General features: G+C 41.5%; 1 protein-coding gene and 1 long non-coding RNA gene across 6 annotated transcripts in view; both read right to left on the bottom strand.

The window, feature by feature from the left end:
• astn1 (astrotactin 1) overlaps window positions 1-17650 on the bottom strand; it is a 306692-nt gene extending 289042 nt beyond the window's left edge. For 2 of the 5 annotated variants that reach the window (XM_040170931.2, XM_040170935.2), the window contains exon 1: window positions 17221-17650. In XM_040170931.2, the coding sequence (XP_040026865.2) occupies window positions 17221-17521 (301 nt within the window). In that variant the 5' untranslated portion in view covers window positions 17522-17650. The remainder of the gene's footprint in view (window positions 1-17220) is intronic. The other 3 variants (XM_040170930.2, XM_078098869.1, XM_040170929.2) reach the window with 2 other exon arrangements.
• Window positions 10560-10939, bottom strand: LOC120815877 (uncharacterized). The gene is made up of 2 exons (XR_005711780.2): window positions 10856-10939; window positions 10560-10662 (listed from the first exon to the last, which is right to left on the bottom strand). It is a non-coding gene; the product is annotated as an uncharacterized LOC120815877 (long non-coding RNA).
• Window positions 17651-27791: the final 10141 nt, after the last annotated feature.

Here is a 27791-nt window from a genome sequence, read left to right as displayed (position 1 = left end):
AACATGTTGGTACCTGCTAGGCTACGTCCATCTCAACATCTACCCTGCAGTCGGCAGGGGATCACATCTGGGTACCTAAAAGACCATAATGTGGAAAACGTCCTGGCTAAATGTCGATTGTTGGCACTTCAGACACAGTTGTCAAATGATGGAGAGTTGATGGCACAGCAAAGTTCACAAGGACAGCGGGAAGAGTCATTAGTTCAACATCATCCAATCCATCTCCAAGATGGTCATGTGTGTAGTTTTGTGTTAAAAACAAACAAACAATTAGACAGTGTCTAAAATACACGCTTTCTAAAGTCATTTATTTGAATTTTTTATTGACAGCCCTATTTGTAACAGCAGGTTTCATACACATTTTGACCGATGGCTTTCCATGACTTCAAACAAAATTTCCATGACTAAAGATGTTGTGAAATCTCAATGTATACATGAAGAAGTGAGAAAATGTAGTATTAAAATAACAATGAGAATTCCAACGCATACCGTGTCTTTCCCCTACCATTCAATTAGGCCACAAGAAAGTCTGTTTTTTTAATGTTTACTGCCTCGCTAGCAGTCACCGTCTGATGGGGTTTCTGTAGTAGCTTCGCTAGCAGCGCCGCACTGTCTGCTTCCTGCAATGGCTCGTTAATGCCACTCACCCATGTTTCAAATATTGAATATTTTGCCTCCACATTACTTAGATTCTGCTCATTCGGGGTCTTGACATTCACTTTTCCATATGTAGCCAACCACAGATAAATCTACACTTGGATGATCTGAGCTACTGTTTTTACGCCCACCAAACTTCAGTTATGCGTTCACACAACCACGGTGCGAATTATTTGCGCTGCTTATATTTTGAGCGTCTCTTTAAAACCATATGAATTACTTCAAACGTATCTTAAATGAACCACATGAACATATAAATATTTTGATTTTTCCAGGTTTTCCATAATCGTACAAATCGCTCTTTGTCCAAAACTCTTGAACGTGCTATCTTTAACCACCTCTCCTCCTATCTCCACCGTAACAATCTCCTTGACCCCCACCAGTCAGGTTTCAAGGCAAGGCTGGACATTAGTGGTGGGGTAAGTTTCTCTTAGAGCAACTTTTGTGTCCCTTCCAGAATTTAGCCGCGACCACTGAACTCAACACAAATATCGCCATGCTGTCTATTATTGTCAACAGAGTGCACACTCAAGAGGTACGCAGCAAGCACTGAGTTACACAGAATATGAGTTACACACACAGTTACATACACAGAATCTAAGCTTCTTTAATTGTCTCCTTCCCTCCCCACTCATGAAACACCATCAACGTTTTTTTTACATTAAAAATGTATTCTATTTTTGTTTATTTTATCATAGTCCATTTTATTCTGCAATCTCCATCTTTCCTTCTCCCTGTGTCTCTCCAGCACCATTCCACTCCTAATGTTGGTATCGACGGGCCTGCGCATCGCAGGAAGTGCACGGACGATTGCCCTCTGATCATCATCGTCTGTCATACAGACTCTCGGCTGTTCACCTGAGATAAATGATGCTGGAACAAAAGCAAATACACCTCTTCCATCCATCACTTCCTCGCCCTAAGTTTCTTTTTCTGTTCCCCATCTCAACTCTGCCTTCTGCATTCTCAACTCTGCCTTCTGCATGCCTTCTGTTTTACACACCTTCCATCTAAAGCAGGGGTGCCCAATCTTTTTTGAACCAAGATCTACTTTTAAAGTTGATAGTGTATCGAGATCTACCAAGCCATACCGAAAGCCGTAGCGTAGCCACAATATTGCGCACCTATATAGGACACTGTTTTCTGACACATAAATACAGTTTTAACAATCATAATACATACTGTTAATAATACCGTTTAATGTTGTGTTGTACTCAAATGTTACTGTTTAATGTGTAAGAGTGTGGGCACCATGACCCAACTTAGTATGGCTGTGGGTCAAGTTCTGTGTTCAACACCTCAACAAAGTGTCTATCCTAGGGTCAAAATTCCTCGCGATCGACTGGAACTCAGCCCGACTGGTTGGGCACAACTGATCTAAAGTATGCCACTAAGAATGAAGGCAGTTCTGAAGGCCAAACTTTTACTAGGTGTATCTAATAAAGGTGTACCTAATAAATTGGCCAGTGAGTGAATACTAAATTGTACATTCTCATTGTTATACAGTGTTTACCCCAACCATTATATTGGAGGGGTTGCCCCGCTCGATGGATACAAACTGACACATGCACGCACACACTAATCAACACATTCTCCTTCGTCCATCTACACCACTCCAGATCGCTTTTTTTAAGGGTATATTTATTTTTTTATGGTTTAACCAGTTCCTGGTACTTGTTATAAATATCCTGTCTGGGTATTTTTATTAGATTGCCCCCTGTGTTCAAATGTATAAGTAAAAACAACTTACAGCTGCCCACTGAAACACGGCAACGTCAGCTTATTTGGATTTAACATAATCTGCTATTTCACAGTGTGCAAGTGGAGCTGAAACTCTTTACAGGGTTCAATCAGTAAGTAAGGTTGGTGTGTGAAGGTGACAGACACACTGCATCAGGTACGCTGCCGCAAAGTCGTGCTGGAGGTAATCACTTCTGAGCATCAAAACGACTGAGGACAACTTAAACGCGGGATTGAAGTTAGTTTAAATGGTCGGTTCTTCCCATAATTGACATGCCAAATCATATCAAGCGCCGCAGAAAGTTTGGATTAACCGCAGAAGTCACTGTGAACTATGGATCGGGTCCAGTCTACATCCGGGACATGGTCAAACCCTACATCCCACAATCCGCTCTGCATCTGCCAAACTGCTTGTTCCTCCCTCACTGAGAACAAAACACTCAACAAGATCACGGCTCTTGTCCTGGCTCCGAAATGGTGGAACAAGCTCTCTGATGACATTAGGGCCACAGACTCTACCTTGAATAAAAAGACTAACAAAGTGTTGCATTTCAATTGTACTTATACTCAGGGGTGCACATAACCTTTTCAGTGAGTTACTCAGGTGAGTACCGGGAGATGGTGTTTGGTACTCACTCCATACGTAGCGTGGTCTAAGTGCAGCATTCCTCACCGTCCTCAGTGTCGCCCCCACTGTCCTCTGCTTCAGCTTCCTGCATGGTAGATGAAGAAGATGCTGCAGATGCACCTCCCTGTCCTTGGTTGATTCTCCGATTAGCTGTCTTCATCCACAGGTCAACAGCTTGCTTTGGGTCAAATGTCTCTGTGGTCTGCTTTGACAGGTGAATGTGCATCAGGGCGGAGAGACGAGCATGTGACAGACGAGCTCTGTACTTGTTTTTTATTATGTTGAGATGTGAGAATCCTCTCAGTGTAAGAGACAGCTTAACCACCTTGTTGATTTTGGAGTAAGGGTTACTTGTATTTACTATTTGGACCTCATACAAGAAGTCATACACAGAAGAGGCTTCCAGGCATTTTCCTGCCTGCTTTAAGCGCATCCATTCTGTCACAGTGGTGTCTTTGTCAAGTTGTAAGGTGGCCTCATATTTCTTTAGAATGCTGCAAACTGTTGTGTTTCCAAAACTATAGAGGTCTTGCATTTCCTGAGGCCATGTTGAAGGATCAAATACTAAGAAATGATCACATGACTTGAGGGAGTCATATCTGATTTCAAACTCTTCAATTAACCCCCTGAGTAAGTTTGTCTTGTCTCTGTTAGCATCATCATTAGAAACAGTGTGCGAACTGTCCAATGGCCACCATGAGTTCATCCTTACATTCTCCAATGGTCAGCTTTTCCTTCTGAAACCTAATGGATTTGGTCTTCAAAATGTTGCCAATGTCAATCATGTTTGACAGAAAGCTCTGAAAACGCTCTGTGCAGATGTGCCGCAAGTCACTGTTATCACTCATAGCCACTTGGCAATAGTCTTGATATTTTTAACAGTGTTTCATGCCTCCATGCAGACTACCTGATATTATGAAACTTACCCAGTTTCACAAAGGAAATCCCATTTTCTTCACACAGCTTCTTCAGTGCAGCAGTTTTTTTTGTTCCACCTTTCTGTAAATAAAACTGCAGCAGCTTGACCACAGAGCGATTAAATGTCTCACAGTAAGGAACGTTGCGATCAGCTGATTTTGCGCAATTCTCAAGTGTGTGTGCTGTGCACAGAATGTGCACAACGGAGTCTCCAACTGCAGCAAGTTGTCGGAGTTTTGGTACAACGCCATTGTATATACCGACATTAACAGCAGCCCTGTCTGTGCACACAGCGACTAACTTAGTTGTCCAGTCATCCAAGCCCGTGTCCTGGAAAAGTCTCACAAGCCCGTCTGTTATGGCCTGCGCGGTTCGGTGAGCACCCAGTTCAATCAGTCCAAGAAAGTCCGTTATTGGACACAGACACAATGTAAACGATTTCCTGCTCAGTTTTTGTGATGTCCTCAGATCCATCAAAAAGCAGCCCCCAAAATTCAACAGACTGCAACTTGGCTCGCAACTCCCCGCTGAGTGTGCGCGCAATGCTCTGCATGATCCGTGCGCCCCCCTCACGTGAATGATATGCACCTCCGACATTTACTCCGAGCCGCTTCAGTAAAGGAACATCCTCAGAATAGGAAGACATGGGACGTGCGCGTTAAGCTTAATGGAAGGCGAGGAGAAAAATATTGAACAGAGCTTGCCGCTGTTCTTCATTCAGCTGGTCTCGCCATCTGCCAAGTGGGCGACTGGACATTTCTTCTCGGCTAGCTTGTTTATTAGCAATGGCTTGCGCCACATTCACGTGCTCCTAGCTCTTTTCATGTTCGTCAAATAAAGGATGGTTGAAATTCTTGGAGCCTTTATAAAACGCACCTGTTTTGTCCGCTAGATGTGGATGTGAGCGGCAAATCTTGCACCACATTTCAGTGCGCTCATCGTTCGCTTCAAGCCACTGCACATCTTGGAGCCACTTTTCCGAAAAGTATTATAAGTATTAAGTATTTTCTTCGGCTCAGGCTCCAGTTGGCGTTTCTTTGTAGGTGGTGAAACGCCAAAGAAGCTGCTTAAGGTCTGTTGCTTTTTGGACATCTCTGACAGTAGTTGACAAGCAACATGTGTAAGATTTGATAAGATGATCGGTACGCAAAAGGCGCAAAGTAACACAAGTGGCATTACGCATTGTTGATTTTCGTTGCGCATGCGTACCTGTGTACCAGTTATGTGCACCCCTGATTATACTAGCTCTTCAGTCTATAGAATCTATAGCAAGATGTATTTGATGAAATGGCCCCTTCTTTCTTGTTCTTTTGTGTCTATATTCTTATGGTTGAAATGCACTTATTGCAAGTCGGATAACATAATGACAATATAACAGCATAGTAATACAAGTACGCTCGGCATAGTAATACAAGTACGCTCTTTCAAAGAACAAAGAACGTTTTATTCGTCAGAATAAATGGACATTAGAATCGGAATGTGAAAAAATCCTAAATTGAGAAAATGTGACATGGGCACATTAACCCGGGGGGCTTCAACCACCAGCAGGGCGACGCACTCCATGGCAGGGAAAGATACAGTGGCCCGTTCCTGCTAACAATCGGCCGGCTCAAAGAGTTGAACGAGCAGTCGTGAGGAACCGACAGTAGTTCAGGTTGAAAGACTGGGCGGATGGTTATTGTTGTTTTAGGTGAGATTTTAGCTTTAGCTGTGTTGCCTCTTTTCGTTGCCACTGCTTTTAAACAAAGTCGACGTACCAGCTTGTTCACGTTATTGGCTCTCTTCGCTCATTCGTCTTAAAGCAAAATTGTTCCCACACTGGAGCTGAAGATTGCGGCTTCGTAACCAAGTCCATTTGGAGTTGTTTATCCTAATTATCTGTAGATGTCACAAAAATTAACACTTTGTAACACGGTGGGTTCACATGTTCCCCTCCCCTGTCGGTGTCCGCTCTGCTCATTTTCCTATATTGTGCCATTATTAAGTCAATATATTGCATTTTGCCATGTTTGATATAGCACTACTCTGATCAAATCACAATAACTTCGCCACTTAGGTATCGTGATAATCCACACCCCAGCTATGAACGGTTTGCACTGGAGCTACTACCATCCATTGCAGAGGGAGGGTTTATAAAGATCGTGTTTGTTCGCACACGTTTCCATCCGCCCGGTTTCTTTGCTGTGCATCTCTGTAGGACAATGATGATTAATATTGCATCTGTGTTTTCCCACTGGCTGTTGCAACCAGAGAAAAAAATTGAAATGAGTGAAACAAAAAAAGATATGTCCAATCGCTGCCAAGGTATAGGGGCTCTTGGCTGGTAGTCGGTACAAATCTGCCGTTGCGAAAGGGAAAGATGCCCGCTCGCAGTTAGCACAGCAAAGGCCTCCTGAAGAACAAAGGAGGTACAAACAAAAGGACAGCCGGGCAGGTGTGCAGAAACCATGAGAAGGGCTGAGAAGTAAATAGAAAGAGCCCGCGCCTGACAGCCAGAGAAATGCATCGTGCCTGCTTCTTTTTTCTCCACACTGCTGTAACTCTCTCATCCTGAACTCATCTTTCCTTCCACCCACCCCTCAGTCTCCTTTCCTGTCACCTTCTCTCCTCTGCCTCTCGCGTCGCCTGTCTCTCGCTTCCCTTTACCGGTCGCCCCCGATGGGTTTAATCATCAGCTTAACGTCACATCCTATTTGAGGGAACGTTCAGCCAGCTCCAGCTTCTATAACCCTCTTTTTTGTCGCAAGTAAGAAACTTGAGAAGCGTGCTCAATGAGACAGAGGCCTCCCACACACCAACTGCCGAGCTCTGTTTTCATATGTTACACCCTTGATATAGCACGTGATGAACGTATTGTTGAGACACAGACCGTGGACAGATGTAGAGCTGATGCTTAACTTGTTTTTTGAACCAACAGAGGCAGCTCTGCCGTCAGTTTGCACCGGGACAGACAGGCAGGGGGAACGGGATGACTGGGTAGCTCAGGGCAGGAACGGCCTGAAAGGGAAGGAACAAACCTTCTAAATTGATAAATGGTAATGAAAGGACCCAAAAAAACACAAAACTGGATGAATAGATAAGCTTCCATTCCCGTATCCATAATCTCGGCAGGTTGGGAGTTCAGTAAGCCTGTATAGGCTAGAAAATAAAATATCTGATAAAATAACTGGCTTTCCTGACTTCAATCGAACCGCAAACCAACCCGGGCCTCAAAAAAGGAAAAAAGGATGTCGTGCTGCCTTTGAACCGATGTCCTTCTGGTGTGTAACACCTTCCTCCCGAGGTTGAAGGCTGACAGATCGAGGGCAGCCTGTGATGACAGAAGCAAATTAAGATGTATTGCTTCTGTCGGGGTGATGAAATCAGGACATCAGGGGGAAAACGGAGAAACGGGTGTGCCGCTCTTGCCGCTTCTTTCCTGCCTGCTTCCTCTTAACGGAAGCTAATACAAGCACCGTCGCCAGATCACCTTTCCCTTCTTCTTGTATTCCGGAATTTCTCCCCTCACTTGTGGTGTGGGTGTTTGTGTGAGTGTGCACGTATTGATAAGATTCCTCAATCTCTCGTTTTATTTGCTGTAAGAGGTCTCGAAGGGCCACCTGTTCATGGGTTCCCATAAATTGCTACACCTTAATCTTAAAGGGAGGGTGGAAAAAATATATCGAGGCGGCGCTCTGACTGTTTGTCCAACTCCCGGTTCCCTTTCCCAGTGGCCTCTGTGAGCCTGCATACTGATTACAGTTTCTCTCTCCCTTGATCTTCAGCGGTCGGACAGCATAATAAAAAACACATGTGGGCAGTCGTATCATTTTTGAAAAGTATATCAACAAGCTGCAAGGGAGCCGGGGAACATGGGGTGTAGTTAAGAGACTTTCTGCAGTGCAGAGATATATTGGTCTAGTATGTTTTTCACTCCGCGAAGGGGCTTACATGGTAAATCAGATTAATCTTGGATATCTTTTGTCCTTTAGATCATTAAATTTATAAGCATCTACAAGGACAAGCAAAGACAATCTCCGCTCTGTCTCAAGTTGTAAAGAAAGCTGCTTGCTAAAATTTCAAAGAATATGTAGGGACACACAAATCACTTCATTGAAACCAGTTTGAATTTTAATTTCAATCCAATTCACAGAAGTCCAGCCCCTATTTGGATATAATGATTATCTTCTAATTATCTGTCAAATAAGTGATGACATAACGTCAGGGGATGTGAGCCAGCTAAATCATTAATCGTGATTAATCACGATTAATTAATTTGTTCATTTATTTTAATCTATTTACAGCCCTACTATAGACCCTTCTTTCTATAGTGACAAAATAATCTATTGGAAAAGCTGCATAAATATGGCATTCATATAAATTATGTTGCCAACAGAAGACAGTTTGTTTGTGTTCAAACAAAGCACATTACATTAGGTGAGTTCATCATGCGAGTACTTGTGAATTGTGGGGGAGAAGAACCTAGGGCTGTGCAGTATTCCGTTTCAACCGTAATAAGATTTCCTTACAGTATGAATTTTTCACGTACCGGTGTCAAGCCGTAACTGACTTTGGTCTTCGGCAGTAGCTCCGACCGTGCAGATTGAGATTGCGTCATGCTTATAACTTTATAACATCAATGAATAACCCACAACAAACACTCTTTAAGAGAGTAAAACACCATGACACAAACTGTCGTGACACAAACAATTTGTAAAACTAATAATTGTACATTCATAAAATTACCCCACCGAACTACAGCTCGCAGCCCTCTATCAGTAAAAGAAGAAACTGTCACCATATGGAAACACGGAAAAGAGCGATACTGGAGGAACAATGAGACACCAGAGATGCACCAACACAACCTTTGCCCAAGAGAGGAGCTGGGTCTGTTTTGATTTTTAAAATTCCCACCCAAGTTAGATCAGAAAACGGTTTATTGCAAATTTGGTCGAGCCGCTGGTATGGGCTCTGGTGGCAACCCTAGCAGCCACAACAGCTAACGCTAGCAGCTAACAACAAAAAACAGTGGTAAAAACCTGTTCAGTTGGCTAGCGTCCTTTTCGGCGTCAAAGAATGAATGGGTTTACTCAACAACAAAAAAAATCTTTGATACACGTCAGAATCTTGTGATATGGATTTTTGGCCATACCAACCAGCCCTCAAAGAACACCAATTGCAATATTAATAATATTTTTTAAGTAGGCCTATTCAAGGCTTTATTGCTACAATTACAATGGTAACACTGGGATAATAATATTCCAAAAAGTAGTAAAACGTTTCTTATTTCAAAGCAAAGAATTTATATTTTGCTCTTCTTTTTTCCACTTTCAGATTATGCTTTTTTACAATTATACATGCCAGCAAGATTAGCCCTTTTGCAATTTAATATGACAACCCTGTGTAAAAAGCATCTGTGCTATTAGTATTATTGAAGCTGAAATGCGTATGTTAAATCACTGAAAACTTTTGGTTCATTTAAGTACAAATAGAAGTGAGCTTGTGCTTAACGCAATTATGATTAAGTGAAGATCCTCTGAAAACCGCCGCAGGGTTACAGTAAGTTAATTATTTTAACAGGACTTGTGGAGCAGGGGTGCCCACACTTTTCCGGCTTGCGAGCTACTTTTCAACTAACCAGGTCATGGCGATCAACCTCCCTCCGTGCCGGCTGGCAGGAGAGGGGAGGGGGACCGACCGCGCTCCAACGAGTCGATATGTAGAAAACAAGAAGCCTTTCATCTGTCAGAAGGAGGAAACCGTCACATTCTTGGTCATTACCCTACTGGAGTCAGCCTGGGTTGCTTTGGAATGAAATCGAATGCCTCCGTTAGTAAGCAAGACTCGCTAATTAGCATTAGTTTCTAATGTGCGCATGTGTGGCGTGACGGCTTTTTTTAATCGATGGCACGCGATCGATTTTGTATCACTGTGAGCAGGTTCCACACTTTTCCTAAAGGGTCAGACACATTTAATCAACATTTCATAAATCACCTCGTTTACCTGTTATTCATGTTGCTACAAAGTGATAACAATAATTGGGCTGCCACTCAAAAGATTCAATTTCACCTAATGATTACAATGGGTTTAGATTCCATGAGTCATTTCCAGTTTGGATTATAGTTCTGAACAAATGGCATCGATACCTTCCTTTGAGAGTATAGTTACATTTTTTCAACAAACACTTTAAACGTCAAACACAATCAACTGCAATATAGCTCTAGCTTACTCAAAACCAAGTCTCAAGTTCAAAAGGGCTATGATGTGTGGAATCACTGTACCTGAACCATTTTAGCATTTAGGTTCAACCACAATATTAATATTGTTAACTAAAACAAGAGAACAGCTGGTCGGTCAGATGAATGAGAGGGTGAGTGTGGGGTTGAGTGAGGCCTAGCTGGTTGGTCAGGTGAGTGAGTGTGGGGGTGACTATGGAGATGGGTGAGGCCCAGCCGGTCGGTCAGTTGGGTGATGGGGTGAGTGAGTGAGGGGAAGGGTGAGGCCCAGCCGGCTGCGAAAAAATGACTTTAATAACAGAGGGGAACAATATTGTTGGGGATTTGCCCCCTGAGATGCTGAATTGTTGTAGGACATTGACCACTACAGGGTTCCGGTCAGAGAACACGCAGACATCAGGTTGGTGAATATCCTTCTGTATTTATCCGTTTATGCAGGCTCACAGATCAATTGACAGAAGGAATTACATAGTGGACAGGAAGTTGAACGTAAAGATGGAGTTTCTGAAATAAACACAGAAAACAAATTGCAAACTGAATAATGCAGGCTCGCTAGCCAGATTAGCCACTTAGCTCAACATTGAGCGATTATGGAATGGCTACATTACAGAATTAACACTGAACACAGTAAACACACCTAAGCTAACAGACTTAACAGTGTGAGCAGATGAGTACAAATTGAGGTAACATAACTTACATCATCAATGACTCAATGTAACGGATCTACTGTCCGTGTCGCGTAGCGTGTATTATTCGCGGTACCGGAAGCGGAAACATGCGCTGTCAAAATAAAATTTCAAAATAAAAGCGTCAACATTCTCTCGTGAAGAATTCACAACAAATATTAACACACACACATATTATATATATATATATATATATATATATATATATATATATATATATATATATATATATTAACAATATTAGCTGCTCTGTTACAACAATGTTAGGACATTCAATAGAGGTTTTTCATCTTGTAAAAATCAGTGACTGTAAACAAGGTAAGGAAACGATTGCTAGCCACCAGGCTAATTCCAGGAATGTAAAATGCCATATACGGAAGCTAATGGTGGTAGCTAGCACACCACCAAAGCAGTCAATCAAGGGACTAAAATAAAGTTATCCGTACATTCTACCGTATATATCTGGAAAATTTAATTTTCTTGGTATTTCCACCAGCACAGCAAAGACATACAATCATTAAAATGTTTTTTTTTTTTATAAACCTCAACTAGTCAACATGTCATTCCAGCATAATAGTATGAATGTGGAATACAGTTCATCCCACAAGTGGATGTCATGTGCTGCCACATTCACATATCTGCCTTGATCAGATTTGTTTTATGTGCCATAAATGCATCTCCTTTTGAGGGATTCATGCCACCATTAAAGAGGGTAGACCAAGAAACCTAAAGATTAACTAAAATAGATTGTGGATGGAACAGCACCAGGTGAGCCACAGGGAGAGTCTGAAACCACCAAAAGTGGCCAACCTGCTGCCATAAAGGAGATAAGATGGCCCGGCTTCTGCTGGAGATCACTTATTGTCAACACCGCTGAGAAGCAGCTTCAGACAAACAAAGCCTGTGTCCTGCGCAGCTATGACTTTACTCACAGAGAGTAGGATGAAAGGCACGGCGAACATGTGAAGCTGCAGCAGTTTATTTATTAGTTTATTCATGAGCCAGCTATTTAACACTTTTAATGACCTGCCTAAAAGTCACTTTCACGTAGCAACTGTTAAAAATCCTCAACGTGCAAACTCTTAGTTACAGAACATTCCGGGGATGTGCGGTTAATTGCTGTGCGGTACGAACATATAAATGAGCGGTGCGGTACGAACATATAAATGAGCGGGAAAGAACAAAAAAATACATAAACGTGTGTGCATATCTATCTATCTATCTATATATACATATACACACATACATACAAGAATGCAATTTCTGCAGTTTGCATAGACATTTTTAAAAAGTGGATATATTTGTCTCCAAAAACCAATTCAAATCACAGTCTTAATAATCCATCTTGATGGATTGAGAACACAGTGTTGGCAACTGCAGTCAGCAGAAAGGTGAAATGTTGTGGCGAGGTATGTAGCTGTTGAAATGTTATTTTGGCTCTGAAAAAAAAAAGTATGCTCAGTAAAATCAGCGTGTGTGTGTCAGACAACCAACGCATAGAGGAAATAAAGTTTCTCTGTAACATATTCATTATGACCAAAGTATATTTGGGCCGTTTTTATTGCTCGTGGGAGCGCAGATACAGTCCATTGTCATAGTCCATTGCTATTTGAGTTGTAAATCTCTCTCTCATCAATTATTGAGCATGAATTTTATGTGTGGAGAAGTCATAGGTGTGTACTTTCATCTGAAACCTGCAATACTTTTTAATTATTTTGGGGATTTCCCAAGGCATCTGTATGATTAAACGTAGCCAAGTATTTACTGTAGCTGTTAGTAATGGATCCGCATGTTTAGAGCAGTTATAATTTATTGATTAATTGAAGTACCAGATGTTTTCAACTTTCCAATTATGGGGATATTTGTTTTTCTTTTCTTTTGTTTTTAGCCCATAAAACGGATCTCAGCTTCTGTGTTCTGGATCGCTGATTGGACCAAACAAGTATTTTGAGGCTACGTTCTATTGCGATGGTGCGACACATTTGTCGCAAAAAGAAACTACCCTGGACACACAAGTTGCCATTTTTCAACTGCAGCGACGAATTGGCGTGACCCAGCGGCGTGAAAGCTCATCAGCGTTGGGATGGTCCCCCTGTCGTCGCTGTAGTTGGTGTCCAGCTGAGAAATAAGGTCACCGATCCGAGCCAATAAGTTATCAAACTCACTAACCGTAACCTGCTTTTTTGAGACCAGATAATAAAAAGAATTATTTGGTGTGAATGCAACATTGGGACTGTAAAAAACAGTCTATCCATGTAACTAACTGCTTTAACAAAATAACCACAAAAACAGCTCATCGATGATCAGCAATACCGATTGCCGACTCCTGCTTATCTGATTCGTGAATACATCACATGATTGGTGGTACCCCGGGCCAAAAAGAAATGGTATCAGAACCAACACACACACACTCATAAAAGCAGATACATTTTTTAAAAATGATATCACTTCAAAAGAGGTTAATACGCTATGTAAATTAAAAAGAATCTCAGCGTGCCTGAAGAAAAGATTCCTTTTTTCTTCCTCCTCCCAAAATGTGGCTTAACAGCTTTATTGTTCCCTCCTTCAGCTAGAACAGAGCGTTGTGTCACAAAAGAAATCTCTTATAGTTTGTCTCTGAGGTCTTCAAACACTCACGTAATTACCGTGGTTGAGCAGAGGATGAGCCGTCCTGATAAAAGGTGGAGGACTGGGGCGGTGTGAGGAGGAGTTCCAGGGTACAGCCCTGAACGTGAAACTGATTGAAGAGATCAGTTGTCTGAATGTAAAAACCTGCATAAAGTGATGCTCAGTCTCTTTACTGTCAAACACCCATCGCCTGTAGAGCTAAAAGAAGGCTGAACTCTAGTCAGTTAAGAGGATTAAAAAGTGCGTATCTACTCTCCATTCATTTACAAAGACAGATGTTTCTCCCAAAATATTCCCTAGTACACGGCTTTGACAAAATGCGGTGAGCAGTATTGTCAGTACACTGAGCATCTGGTCGGACGATGAAGCGCATTATGCTCAGCGAGGGTTCTGACAACTTCCTGCGGATCTTTTGATACCTTATACCAGCTGTTACGATTGGAATGCAAACAAGAAAACAAAAAAGGACAATATGTAAGTGCGGCTCCAACAAAATACAAAGCCATGTGCACATGGAGGGGCATTACAGCAGGGAGGAAGTACTTTGAGCAAATTACGGTTGAATTTGTTTTTCTCGACAGTTGCTGCAGAGTATCAGGAGCACTTGAAAGAAGGACTCAGGTAACAAACAACCAGGTGTTTTCATAAAAAGAAAACAATAATGGAGGTCACTGTGATTCACATGGTGCGTTCAAACTCTACTTGGTAACAGGCATTAGGCGAAAGTAATTTAATGGTAAATGGTAAATGGCCTGTACTTGTATAGCGCTTTTCTAGTCTTCTGACCACTGAAAGCGCTTTAACACTACATGACATCATTCACCCATTCACACCCATTCATGAAGCGGTGCCATGATCCTATTTCAATGTAATCAGGTAAGAAGAGGTTTTTGGCAATAAACAATAAATCCAGTTGTTTTACGGTTATGTTTCCTCAACAACTCAGAACAGACATCAGAGACATTTAACAAAGTTATGTAAGACAGTACCGCGCCACAGAAAGAACTTTATTTTGGTATTTCTGTAAAACGTTTTATTTTGAAAATTGACCGGAATCTCACCTAATTACGTGCACTCGTTACTCTTGACATATTCACCTTTTACAAATGCACACTACTCGCTGCGCACGGGAGTTCCGCCGTATGGTATTGGATTGATCTACTACGATCATCTGTTAAGGTCCTTGGCAATACTGTTATGGATTATTCTTGAGTATTTAATAAAAAAGATAAAAGAACCGACATTGCTGCAATGTTTACATAACTCACTATTGTAGACTATACTATTTTAATTCCAACAACAAATGTACATTTGAGAACATTCTTAGAGGGAGAAGAACATTTGGAGTTCAAGGCCCTTCACTGTAAATAGACTATTAATGGTGATCACATACACTCTTTGTATTCCGCATGCTTTCTACTAAATTTCTTGTGTTCACAATAAATCGTTTTCTTATCTACGTCGGATTATTCTAAACCAAAAACCCTCCAAATAGACACAGCCCGTCCTGGGCACAAGCTGTGTTGGCGCATGCTTCTGCGTCTGCGTTTTTACGCATAGCTGATTTCAATTTATGGTTCTAAAAGGCTTGCGTGTGTTGCAGAGCAATTCACCGCCAGAACAACAAGTGGAGTAACGTTTTTTTGTTGAATAGGACCTATAGAGTCACGTCTTTGTGTGTGGAAGTCGTTGGTTTGTTTATTTATTTATCATAAACTTTATCGCCCCATGCATCGCCGGACACATTTGTCCCGTATTTTCCTCCACAACTTTGTGCACCCCTCGACCGGCAAACCAACGTTTGCCGGTCGAGGATGAATGAATCGGGAGGCCATCCGCGCGTCCTCATAGTCCGCCAATGACGGGTTGTAGAAGTGGTCATATTTACGGATTTATTCCGACAAAAGTTCTTCAATCTCATCTATTCTCTCGTAAAAAATCTTTGTTTTAATAATGGCGGTATTGTGCTATGAAACCGGAAATGTGAGACATCGGAAAGGATGCAGACCAATCGCAGCCTTGCGGGATGCAGGAGGCTTGCGTAGCTTTTGATGCAAGCCTATAAAAATGGGTCGACGCACGCAAGGAGGTGTGAAAAGGCACGAAAGGGACACGCAAGGGGCTCTTGCGTCTGTGTGTCCTTGCGTCTCTCTGAAAATGCAGAAGCATAAACTAGGCTTCACAGTGATTCATTAGTAATACTGTATGCTGGCGGAATATTAAAATGTCCATGATTGTCGTCTATGGGATGCTAGACATGTAATTGGTCCAAACCCGTCACCCCCTTTTAAGTCAACCCTCCCATTCACTATTAGCCGGTATACAGTGTTAAGAGGAAATTATGTTGATAATTGCTTAATTGGTGATATCTTTTGATGTTGTAAGAACCAGGTGCATAGTTGTTGGTTTTTCAAACAACCATTGTACCAATCTGCTGCTTTCCTTAGCCATGCACATCTGCCAGAGAAGAGAAACCTACAGTATCCATGTGAAATGCAGATATTAAAAAAGGCATTTTAAAAACATCAAAAAACTTCTTTGAAAAGTTACAATAAAGACACGTGTATGGTGAGACAGTGCATTACAATTAACAGCTAACACATAAACATGTAGATTTCTGTCTTGGGGTCAATAAGACTACTTAATTATTGTACAGGACACCACAAATTATCACAAAAACATCCAAAAAGACACAAAGCTGACCAGGCAGTAGCAGAGGGAGACCATCACTTTAAAGCAACAGAGATCATTACATTACAGGTAATTTAGCTGACGTTTTTATCCAAAGCAACTTACATTGCATTTTTAACCTGTGGCGTTTACTTTTTTTCCCAGGGAGCAATTAGGGGTTAGGTGTCTTGCTCAGGGACACTACGACATGGGACATGTAGCAGCCGGGGCTCGAACCGCTAACCTTGCGGTTTCCCAGCACACTCGCAGTACTCCATGCGCCACCGTCGACCGTGATCATTCAGCACCATGGACAGTGGCCAGTAACTTCCACAATGCAAACTTTTGCCACTTTCCGCCAAACTCACACTCATTCATTCATTAATTTAACGTTAGGGTCATTGAAATCGGTTATGTCTAAACTTGGAAAGCGTTACATAATGCCCTAAAACTAACAAGTAGCTTTGAAGCAGTTACAAAACACACATTGGCCACTGACAGCATTAAGAGACCAGGTAACAACAGAAGCATATATTAAAGTTATGCTAAAGTGGCTGGAGTTTGGCTGCTCGTGCGCTTACTAGCAAGTAAGGTTAAGTTAACTTAACGTTAGTTGCTAACACATGTAGCGACTCGAGCCCCGCGTGTGAGCTAACGTGAGGGAGAACATCCGAGGCTTGACAGGAACAATAGTCTAATAAATGTATCGCCGGCAAATAGGTTAAATATAAATAAATATGTATAATTGTGTTAGCATTAAGATGCTATGCGGCCTACTATTGCAATAGAAAGTGCTAAACCTTGACTTAACGTTAGCTCACCACAGCCTTATCGCAACAGCCGCTTAACTAATTACCAGCTGGTGACAGGCTAATCACACATGAACGAAGCTAACGGCGTTGTACATTAATTGTGGTTTTGTATAGCGCCAAATGAATTTCGAAGCATTAAAACGTAGTGTGGAACCAGGCCTAAGCTAACAGACAAGTGCTCCGGTGTGAAGTATTACAGAGAGGATTTCAATCAGCTCAATTGGCGGCTGGCAAACGGCGCGCACAGTTGTGTTTCCGGCACTCACCGAGGACGAAGAAGGGCAGCTCGGTGTTCTCCAGGTCGTCCACCACCTCGACATCCCCGGGAAAGTCATTCCTGACGGAGAACAGCAGCTTGGGCTCGGAGGCCGACGGACTGTGCATGATGCTCAGGTCGTTTTCCCTCAGAAACGGCAGCGCCGACACGGTGACGCTCTTCATCTTGCACTCGGTGTCCTGGCTCTGGTCCTCGTCGCCGATTAGACCTCGGACTTGGGGCGCGAGAACGACCAGGAGGACCCACGCGAGTTCCAGCAGCGGTCTCGGCGCCATGGTGAAGCTCGTCATCTCGTTCGCTTTTTCCTTATCTTGCCTTCTCGTCTTTTCTCTCGCAAGGCTGCCTCGGTCTCGCTGCCCGGCTGTATGAGAGAGAGCGCTGCAGAGTGAGCGAGAGGGAGGGTGTTGTGTGTGTGTGTGTGTGTGTGTGTGTGTGTGTGTGTGTGTGTGTGTGTGTGTGTGTGTGCGCGCCCGTGTGTGTGTGCGCGCGTGCACACCGCTCTCACGGCTTCGATAACAAATGCTCTCATATGATCGATCACGTGTTTTTTGTATACAACGCTGAACATTGATTGTGTTAGTCGATGACCCCCTTTTACCGCCATTTATGGAAAAACTGCCCACAGGCCCGTCCGTAGATTGTACGGACGTATTGGGTGCACCCAGAATGCCCTGTGGGTCAAATCACCAAAAAGCATCATCATTTCTAATTTAATTGTACAAGTGGCCCCTCGCACACATTTGCATATCATCTTTGCGCAGCACCACTGGAGCATCTTCAGCTGCTCAACCTGACCTTTGTGATTGGGTGGACACTAAACACATAATTGCCAAATTGATGTGTTAGATGCACAGACTAAATGTATAATAAACACTGCACCGCAGATCAAATATTGGATAATTTTTCAATTGGCACAATTCAACTTTGAAGGAATGAACTGTAAACAAGATCCCATGAAAAAAAAGAAAATCAATGTGGCTTAAATTTGATCCCCATGATGTTCAACAAGAGACAGTTAAAACTAAAGGAAAAGCCAATAAAAAACAATCTTCTGCAGAGAATTGATTGCTTAACACATGCTAAGCTCAACAAAACTCTAAGATGTCATTGTTGCCGCTGAAGATAACAGCCATACAAAATTCTTTTTAAAATGTTTGTAGGACTAAAAAGTTATATAGCAATGAATGATAATGAACAACTTTCAGAATATACATTTAAGGGAAACTAGTGCATTTGGAAAAGAAATACATGGATATCACCATGAAACGTTGCATTTTTTAAACACTATGTTTGAATATGTAAATTATAAATATGTAGACCAAAAAATGACCTCTTAATGTCTACTACTTTTCCTTGACCTTTAAAGGAAACTTGACAGGGTCAAGAAAGAGGTCAAGGTGAATTCATGAGGAGTAGGGAAAAGAGAACTGGTGTTAAGGGATTCCAATTATGTAATTATGAGGCAATGGCAGATATCTTTCACGTAGGTATGTCATGTTAAAACTACAGCGAAGGCGGACTACAAAGAGGGCTAAAATATATAAATTATTCCATAAGCTGCAGGCTAAATAAAGAGCCTCTTTTGTGAACGGATTCTTAACAATCAACATTGCTTCTGTAGAAACTCTTCACTTTTGAGCTAAATCAATTCAACTGTTTATTATCTATATTTCCTTTGGGCAATAATGTATATTTAACAGGAATGGGATATTATGCTATCTATTTCGAGCTAGGCTTGTTTAGATTTTGACCGATGTAGCATGTTGGTCTGAACAGCTCATGTTATAGGGGCCACTTACTTCCAGGAAATACAGCTATGAAATATAGTCTTAACCGTGAGAGCAGCTGATGAGGCAATGATCTGCTGAGGAGCCAATGTGTAAGCATAAGGGAGGTGATGAGCCGGTTACAGGCAGGTGTGCCCAGGCTAGTGGCAGGAAAAGAAACACACAGAAACACATGCATACACAACCTTGTGATGAAGCACAGTAAATGTGGAAGAGCCCAATACATGATTTTTCTCTCTCTGTTAGTTCTTACTCATGGAGCAACAGATTTAGAAACGACTGGACGTTATAGCCATGCATCTTGTCAGTATTTTCTATTTGCAGCTAAGATTGGTTGTGCCTGAGTGGAACGTGCAATCATCCACGGCGCATTAAAAAGAGCTGAGGTCTAGTTAGATCTAGATATGGCCGCTGAGCTTTGTACTGCTGTCTACCAGCTCCCAGTGTCTCTGTCATTGTCATGACTTATGAGTTGATTGGTTTGAGCAGTAGAACGCCCGGCAGTAAAATCCCAGATGGAAACGTGCAATCTACATGTGACAAATATGGAAAGCTGTCAGCTTTCAAATTGTGAAATGTTAGCCCTTCAGCTTAGTTAAAACTAACTTTAGGGACTACCCTATTGGTCATTTTGGTATTTTACACCAGTCCAAACGAGTATTGTGCAGAATGTCCTGAGGCAAAGACCATGGTCCGTGCAAAATTAAAATGGCAAACCATTGTGTAGTTGCAAGAGGCATTTCTATCTGAACCAAAGCAGTGCACAAACTGACCAACCAACACTGTTATTCCCAATAGCCAATGGCCACTTCTGCCAGACTCCGCAACGACTTTGGATGTCACATGGCACACAAACATCATTCTATTGATCAGAAAAAAATGTGTACTGACTCATACAAACAACAATAGACACAGTCCACAGAGCATGAAGACAAGGAACAAACAAAAACAGGCCACATGCCGTATAAAACATGATCAACATCAGAAAGATGCTAAACCTAAAGGTGTTCATTCAAAAATCGAACTGCTGCTGGTATAAAAGACCTTCTCAGTCATTTAGGCATCCGGAGTCTCTCACTGAATCAGCTCCATTAAACACACTGTGTAGTGGATGGCCTTCAAAAGACATTGTTTTTATATTGGGCCTTGTTCTCTTTTTTATAGTGACCTCTAGTGAGTCTGAGAGAAGGCCAATCACAGAATCAGGCTTTCTGATCAGCTTATTGATCCTGTTTTTGTCATCCGTAGTAATGCCGACCCCCCTGCCAGAGCACTATTTTGAGGAAACGAGCCAAGATCCCCTGATGAAAAACATGAAAAATCTGTTGACCCGGAATTATCACTAGGGAGACCTCCTCCCTCTTTCTCATCAAATCAATAACCAACTTGTTGAGAAACATTTAGTTTTAGGAAATTTTCACTACACCAGCCGACAAAGGATTCAACCTCCCATTTATAGGTCAGGTCATTGCCTCAGGTAAGAAGACCAGCCAGGCCAGTGTCATCTGAGAACATATGGATGTTACAGGACACCTGCTCCTGCCTATAGTTGGTTGTATCGAGCGAGTATAAAAAGGGGGATAAAACTGTTCCCTGTGGTGCTCCAGTTTTAGTTAAAATAGTGTCCGAATTTTTTCTATCAAGCCTGACAAACTTCGGTCGAGACAAAAGGTAATCCAAGATCCAAGCAGTGGTTGTATTGTGCAGTTTACATGTCATACGTTCTTTAACTGAAAGCTGTGGTTGAATTGTATTAAAAACACAAAGTCAACAAAGTCAAAAAACATGATCCTAACAGCTGGCAGGGGTTTGAAGATAAATACCGTGGGGCATAAAAAGTAGTGCATCATCTAACCCTACACCCTTTCTGATTAGAAACATAATTTATGATACTTAAAACACAATGGTAAAACCCAAAAGAAATCCTTCCTAATGTTATTAACAATGGACCTTTGTTGTCATCTATTGTGACGTTATTTGTAGGAGACCAGGCTCACTAAGTAGCTCTGCTGTTAATACAGAAAAATAGTTGTAGCTTTCAGAACTAAGTTTAACTGCTCTTACTAATTATGTGTCAACTTGACTTCAATATTCTTACAGTGAAAACATCAAGAATACAGACCAAGCACATGTACAGCGAAACTCCACTGCACTCAAATATGCTGAGGGCTTTAAGACTAAATCCCATGACTGTTTTGTTGACCAGACAATTGCCATTTGGATTTGGATGCAAAGCTGAAGGAAAAGAAGATTGTGTTTTCTGTGCCACTACCGTCCATCCATTTAATATTTAAGCAGCTCTGTGGTCTGCTTTTAACCGCCATGTCTTTCCTCATCAGAAATATTTTTAAATAAAGTGGGGCAACGTTTGGGATCCAATCTAAAAAAAAATCAAATAACAAAATGAGACCAAGAGAGGGAAGTGGATCGGCCTCTGCCACCCACAGTGAAATATTAAAAAGTGTGCTGTGATTGAAGAGAGTAAGTGGAGCAAACAGTGCCCACACTATCAAACATGAATTATTGATGGTGGTTCTTTAACACACTGGAAGAGAAAAAAATCATCACTATTCACTTTTTTTTAACTTTAAGGCATCTTTGTTGGTCACTGAAGAAATAATTAAGTGACCACAAAGCTCAGGATAGAGTGAAATGTTTCTGGTGTACTTCCTTTTGCCCTAGAGAATTGCTAAAATGATCATTTGGAAGATTTTCACTGTTTCGACATGAGCTTTATTTATCTTTGCAGTTTAAAGGCTAAGGCTGGTCACGTTCTATATTTTTCTCGACAAATCCCATGAAAAGAAAGATGATAATAGTTATTCGATCATAGAACATTTGATGTATTGAAAGACTGACTATTCCTCTGTGAAAGAGTTCCATTGCTGTCCAAAGAGACTGTCCAAATTTGACAGATTTACATATGGTCTTATTGGTGGTTTATTGCAGACAGAGTGTCTGCAATAAACAGAAGCACATGGCTAATCATTGCAGAATATGCAGAATGACAGCGATATATACAACATTGAAATATTTCTTTGATTGATCAGATTTCTCTGCAATCAGATGACATTTTTTCCATGAATTAAGGTTCTTAAGAACCCATTCATTCAGTTTTTTATCATTTTTATGTGAAAACCTTTGATGTGAAAATTCCTGCTTGCTGTTACATCATGTAACATCTTTTAAGCCAGGGGTGGCCAATAGGTTGATCGCAATTGACCGGTCGATTGCCAAGGCAGTGCCAGTAGATCACCTGCCGTTGGAAACAAAATCACCACGCTTGCGAGGTCGACCGAGGGAGCCAACAGAAAAGCTGGTAATGCTAATTAGCGATACTTGATTTCTTGATTAATGTCATCTCAAAGGTGTTTCAGCACTGCATTTGACGACTGGACCGAACCTTCCTCAATTCGGTGTGACCAACCGCAACCTTGGTCATCTTAGTGGGGAATTCTGTATGCATCTCCTGAATGTTTTAAAATTATACACTAATAAACAAAGTAAATGAAGAAAAAATAGACTCTCGGACGGATTATTCAGCGATCCAGTGTTTGTGATCAAAGGTGAGTAGAAGAGAGACAGAGCCACTGGGAGCCAGGCACAGATGAAATTCCGATACCAATACCGTTTGCTGGCATGAGTAATCAAAAGCGGTGGAAAGCATGGATAAGGAGAGGGGAAGAAGGGGGGGTGGACAAGAAAGACAGTCAGTGAAAGCCGAGACAGGGAGAGAGAGAGAGAAAGAAGAGCACATACATCAGGGCCTTTGACTAGCAGGTGCAGCAGTGGCGGGGGAGGGCTAGCCGGCCCAGGGCCTGATCAAGAGAAAGATCTCACTGTTTCAACCTTCAGATTTCCTCCCCGTTGCCAAACTATAGCAGGGCTCAGTGCCGCTGCATAGCTTGCGATCTGCAATTGGGAGGGAATCAGATTCATTGATTCGGCTTGCTCACTCGCCTGTAAGCTTCTGGGAGCTGTGAATTTGATTATGGCCTCGTAAGAGGCAATAAAATAGGGCAAGACAAAGGCCTTCGTCAACATGCCGTTGCTGCTCCAATCGCTGGTTCAGAATCGTACAAACATACCACTTCAGACAAATCGGGCCTGGATTATGCAGAGCCTTTTAACCCAGTGTTGGGGGAGTGCAATGAAATTGGTGGTTACAGGACTCCCTATGCACGTGGGTGATGTGTGTTATGAGGGTAGAGAGTATAGCAGTTGAATGAAACTCATGGATTCCTTTGACAAGTGTGTTTGCCGTGATGTACGTAGTCTGTGAATCAGTTAGAAATACTTAAACCAGTTTGCCACAATCCTCTTATGCTGTTTTGCGCCGCAATCAAAAGCTATCTCTCAAAGCCGTCTGCATCAGAACGGCTGTTTTTAAGAGATGGTGACTGTTACAGATTCTTCAATTGCAATCTTCTTCAGTTTTTTGAAGAAGAAAAAAGAACATTGTTAAGGCTTTTTGTTCCTTGTGGTGTGAATTTCAATACCTTACAAAAAGGTATTTTTATAATCCAGCAACGAGGGCATGCAAGCCCTGCAGTGCAGAACCTCTTTAGGTAATGATACGTCTGGCTCAACCTGAACAGGAATTGGCATTACTTTTATGCATGATTCGTAACACGAAAGTTAATCGTGAGAAACTACCAATATACATTTTCCCAATTGGAAAACCCAGCCCAATGTTGCCTGCTTTTTGTAGCTACTAGTGCTAGCAGCGCTAGCTACTATAACAGATGCTAAATCCAGCAAGAAAGTCGCTAAATCGGCATTACTGACCGCACGGTCACTAAAGACATTCCCCCCAACATTTACATTATGAAAGTAAGCAATGACACATGGCTGTCAGCACTCAGAGCTGTTTAGCTAAGAGCTTGTGGAAGACAGTATGATACAAGAAATAAAGGCACTATCCATGCACTATATTTGGATAAAAATAAAGAACAGGTTTTCTTCTTTTTTTAGTCAGATACAGTAAATCAATTAATGAAATATTGTCACGGTTTTAGTCAGAATTGAATCAAAACAATGGCTGTTCCAACCCTGTTGGCATGTGCGCCCAAATATAAAGCAAGAAATTCAGCAACGCACAAATGCTGCCCAAGCTTTTAAAAGTAGCTTAAAATCTTACAGCAGATGTATACAATTCAAATTCAACAAAGTCCAGACCTCATGCAAATGTCTCGAACAGAGGTCTTCAACAGGGTGTCTGCGAAATTTTTGGTTGATAAGACCTTTTTTTTTTTCAAACAATTTTTTTTCCACAAATTTAAATGTCTTCAGAATCAGAATATAATTGTATTGTCTTTAAATACACATTAACATTAATCCAACATCTTGCAACGAACGGATAAATTGATGAAGAAGACGTTATCTTTCAGTCCGCAATACACACATTCAGCTACCCACAGGAGCTCTCAAGCTGCGCACCAGTTCATTCACAGCTTCTTTCATGCAAATACGACAGCACAGGCACTCGCCAATCAGATTGCGTTCATGCTCACGTCTAGGGCTGAGTGCAAAGCTTAAAAATAAAAGATGGCATACCAAACTCTGTAGAATAGGGGGTCCCTGCCCCATCTCGCGGACCTAAGTTAGACATTATCCACAGAGCACATGACATATTAGTCATAAGTAGCCTAGTAGTTTTATCAACCTCTGTTTGCAGTCAGCAACTGACTGTCGAATTATAAAGAATAACAATATCTCAAGAACATTTGGTTGGTTCTTGGTTTTAAGGCTTGAGTTTAGCTTTTTTGAGAATGCCATGAGAAATAACTTTTTTACACTCGGTTGATTCTGTCTCTAGCCCTGTCCCTGTAATATTTAATCAAGCTTTGATGCTTATCAAAATACAGATATCTGATCTGATCTGAGTTGCATCACATGAGAAGAGTTTTTTGGACCGCTGAATGAGTCCCATAAAGGCTGGAAAAGATGCACCTCTTGAAATAGAAGCGCTCTATTTTACTATTTTAAAACATTTCACAATTATCTTTCACCATTAGGCAGCAACAAGTGAAAACATTTCCTTCTGAGAAAAGAAACCCACAGGAGTTCGACTTTGGTGGGTACAACTCACTCAAGTCATATCGATGTCTTTTATGGCACCTTAAGGTTTCCCCTCATGTAAACACCAATAACTCTGTCAGCACTCTAAACTGCTGGCCACTGACTCATCCATTAAAATGTTGAGAGCCATGTGGAAGCCATAGATATGCTTTCAGTTTTGAGTTTAGTGCCTTAAAGTAAAATTATACACACAGCGTAGAAATACTCCCACAAGTGCAAGTCATTCCCTTTAATGTTAATGTTAAATGTCCATATAAGTACAAATGGTAAATTAACTAAGGGGGAATGTTAGTGGATAATAGTAATTGACACATAAATGGGAGAGTGCATCACTTTAATGTTGAAGCTCACAATGGTTACTTTTGCTGCCTCGATAGCTTTTGAATTTCTCACAGAGGATGTTTTAACTGATCCTAAAATAATGCAGCATGACTAAGTTATTGATTGTATTTGTACTATTAATCTGTATCTGTGAGGTAATTATACTTCAGTGACGAATCTGATAAAACACAACTAAATAAGGAAATAAACCACAGCAATATGTAAAGAAAATAAGAGAAAAAATAAACTGCCAACCCTATGTTTTCTCCTTTCTTGACATTGAACCACAGCTTTTTGATGTAGCAATTAGTCTGTAGTCAGCAGATCTTTCAAAATTAGTTTTGAATGTGAGACTGCAAGTTATTGCTGTGCTGTGCATGTTTGCTAAAACACTAAACCAGTGGAGCTCTTGTTCTTTTCTTTTTTTAACACGAAACACAGGGCCTGGTCCTGCTAAACAGTAGGGCCCCTTGTGTCTGCATAAATGGAAGTCTCCCACCATACCCACCAACAGAGTCAAGTAGACATTGTGTGCCTCCTAAAAATGAAAGGCAGCATTCACACATTAGCTTACTGTGGAGACACCTAAAGACAGAAAAAATGTCCTAATGTGCAACTCGTGTTTGTGGCTTATCACATTATTGTTGATTAGTATACACACATTGTAGACATTTGCAGCGTCAGCCCATCACTTCAACTTCCCCAACCAACCAATACCTGCAGAGAGCGAGCCATCACCATGGTAACCGGTTGACTGGAGGAATTACCATAAGAAACAGATACTGTGTAAACCCCATGACCGGGGAATATTTGGAGAGCTTTTCCGCAACAACGGAAACACTTGAAGTGTTCATGCAGAGGAGCATTTGCAGCCCCAGTCGGCATCCCCGCTGCCACTGGTGGTCCGGATCCAGTGTCACAAAGCTTCTTCCATCTTGGTTCCTTCTCTCTGAAAGTATCACTTTGCATTGAATAAGTCTGAAGCCACTTTTAGGCCCACAATTGTAAAAATGCGCAAAATAAACCACTCTATGTACGTATTGAGGGGAAATGTGAAATGCCATTTTCCAAGTTCCTCTCCCAGCTCTCTAGATGCAACATGTTCAACAATTTTCCAAGTATACTATTAATTCATTCTTAATATATGTTTAGTTATTTAAAAAATGGGGTGGGGGAAGGTGGCATCAACTCAGTGACAAAGAAGACTTCAACAAATAAGGCTAAAAAACCTTCCTCAATCGCTGTGCCTTCAGGAAACGTAGGCACTGTGAGTGTTATGATTCAGCACCATATTCACGCAATTGGCAACAAGACAATTGAAAAATTGAAAAAAGTTATGTTTAGCGAGCTATTTTGGACCCTCCTTGGCAAAGATTGCAGAAAAAGAGCACTAGATTGTGCCGTTCAACCACCACAGTTGAATCTTCAAACGCAACGTAGTATCCACCCGATCACATGAATATGATGTCTAGCAATATGAACACAAATCAATAAAAGCAATTACCCTTTTAAATCGTAAACCTAAACACACACACTTTTGGACATATGTAATAGACCTCAAGTCATCCGACAGCTTGTTGGCTCCCTCACCAGACCAGTATCTGATTCTGTGCACAGACTAGACCTCTGCCTGATCTGAGAGACCTGATGGTTGGAACATATTGCTCAAGATTTACTTTTTTGTCTGAAAGAGTGTGCCGTTATTCTCATACTTGAACATTTATCGCCCCTCTTTGTGGCCTTTTATTGTGGATTTTGTACAGCTAAACCACTTAAACCCCTCGAGCTTGTGGTATTTTCCAACATTAAGCAGACCAGTTAAACTAGATCGGTCTGTGTTCGCAGTACAAATATAAATGTGTGTGGGTGCAGGCTTATCTACATTGTGTGTGTGGATAAAATATCCCAGAAAAAATGCTTAAATATGCGTTTAATATATTCAATACGGTACCATAATGTGTTTTGGTTGTGTGAGATTAAATATTCTCAAAGCGCATCGCTTCAGGCGTTTCTGTTTTGAAAGGTTGTGTTTCATCAAGGTTTGAAAATATAAAAGCAGTTGAAGTGGCAATAAATAAGTGAATAAGGGCTGAAAGTGTTCATCATTTTCACAGTAGAAAAGTTTCTTGAACGAGGTAGAGGAAGGTTTTCAGCTAGCTGAAAACCTTCCTCTACCTCGCACTACCTCGCACTACCTCGTTAAGCTGTGCGTCATTATTACATTTCCCTCTGTCACACCTGTATGTCAAGTTGGGTTTTTGTCCTGTCTCCACGTTGGTTTTCGTGACTTCCTGTTTTATTTTGGAAATTAACTCTCCTCTCGTTTCAGGTTCCTTGCTCTTCCTGATGTGTCACCAGTCTGATTGCCTTC

The sequence above is a fragment of the Gasterosteus aculeatus genome, chromosome 3 (genome assembly GCF_964276395.1).
Source record: "Gasterosteus aculeatus chromosome 3, fGasAcu3.hap1.1, whole genome shotgun sequence".
In the NCBI taxonomy this organism is placed as follows: Eukaryota; Metazoa; Chordata; class Actinopteri; order Perciformes; family Gasterosteidae; genus Gasterosteus; species Gasterosteus aculeatus.
Note: the sequence above shows the minus strand (reverse complement) of the source record. Positions and strands in the feature narration are given on the sequence as shown.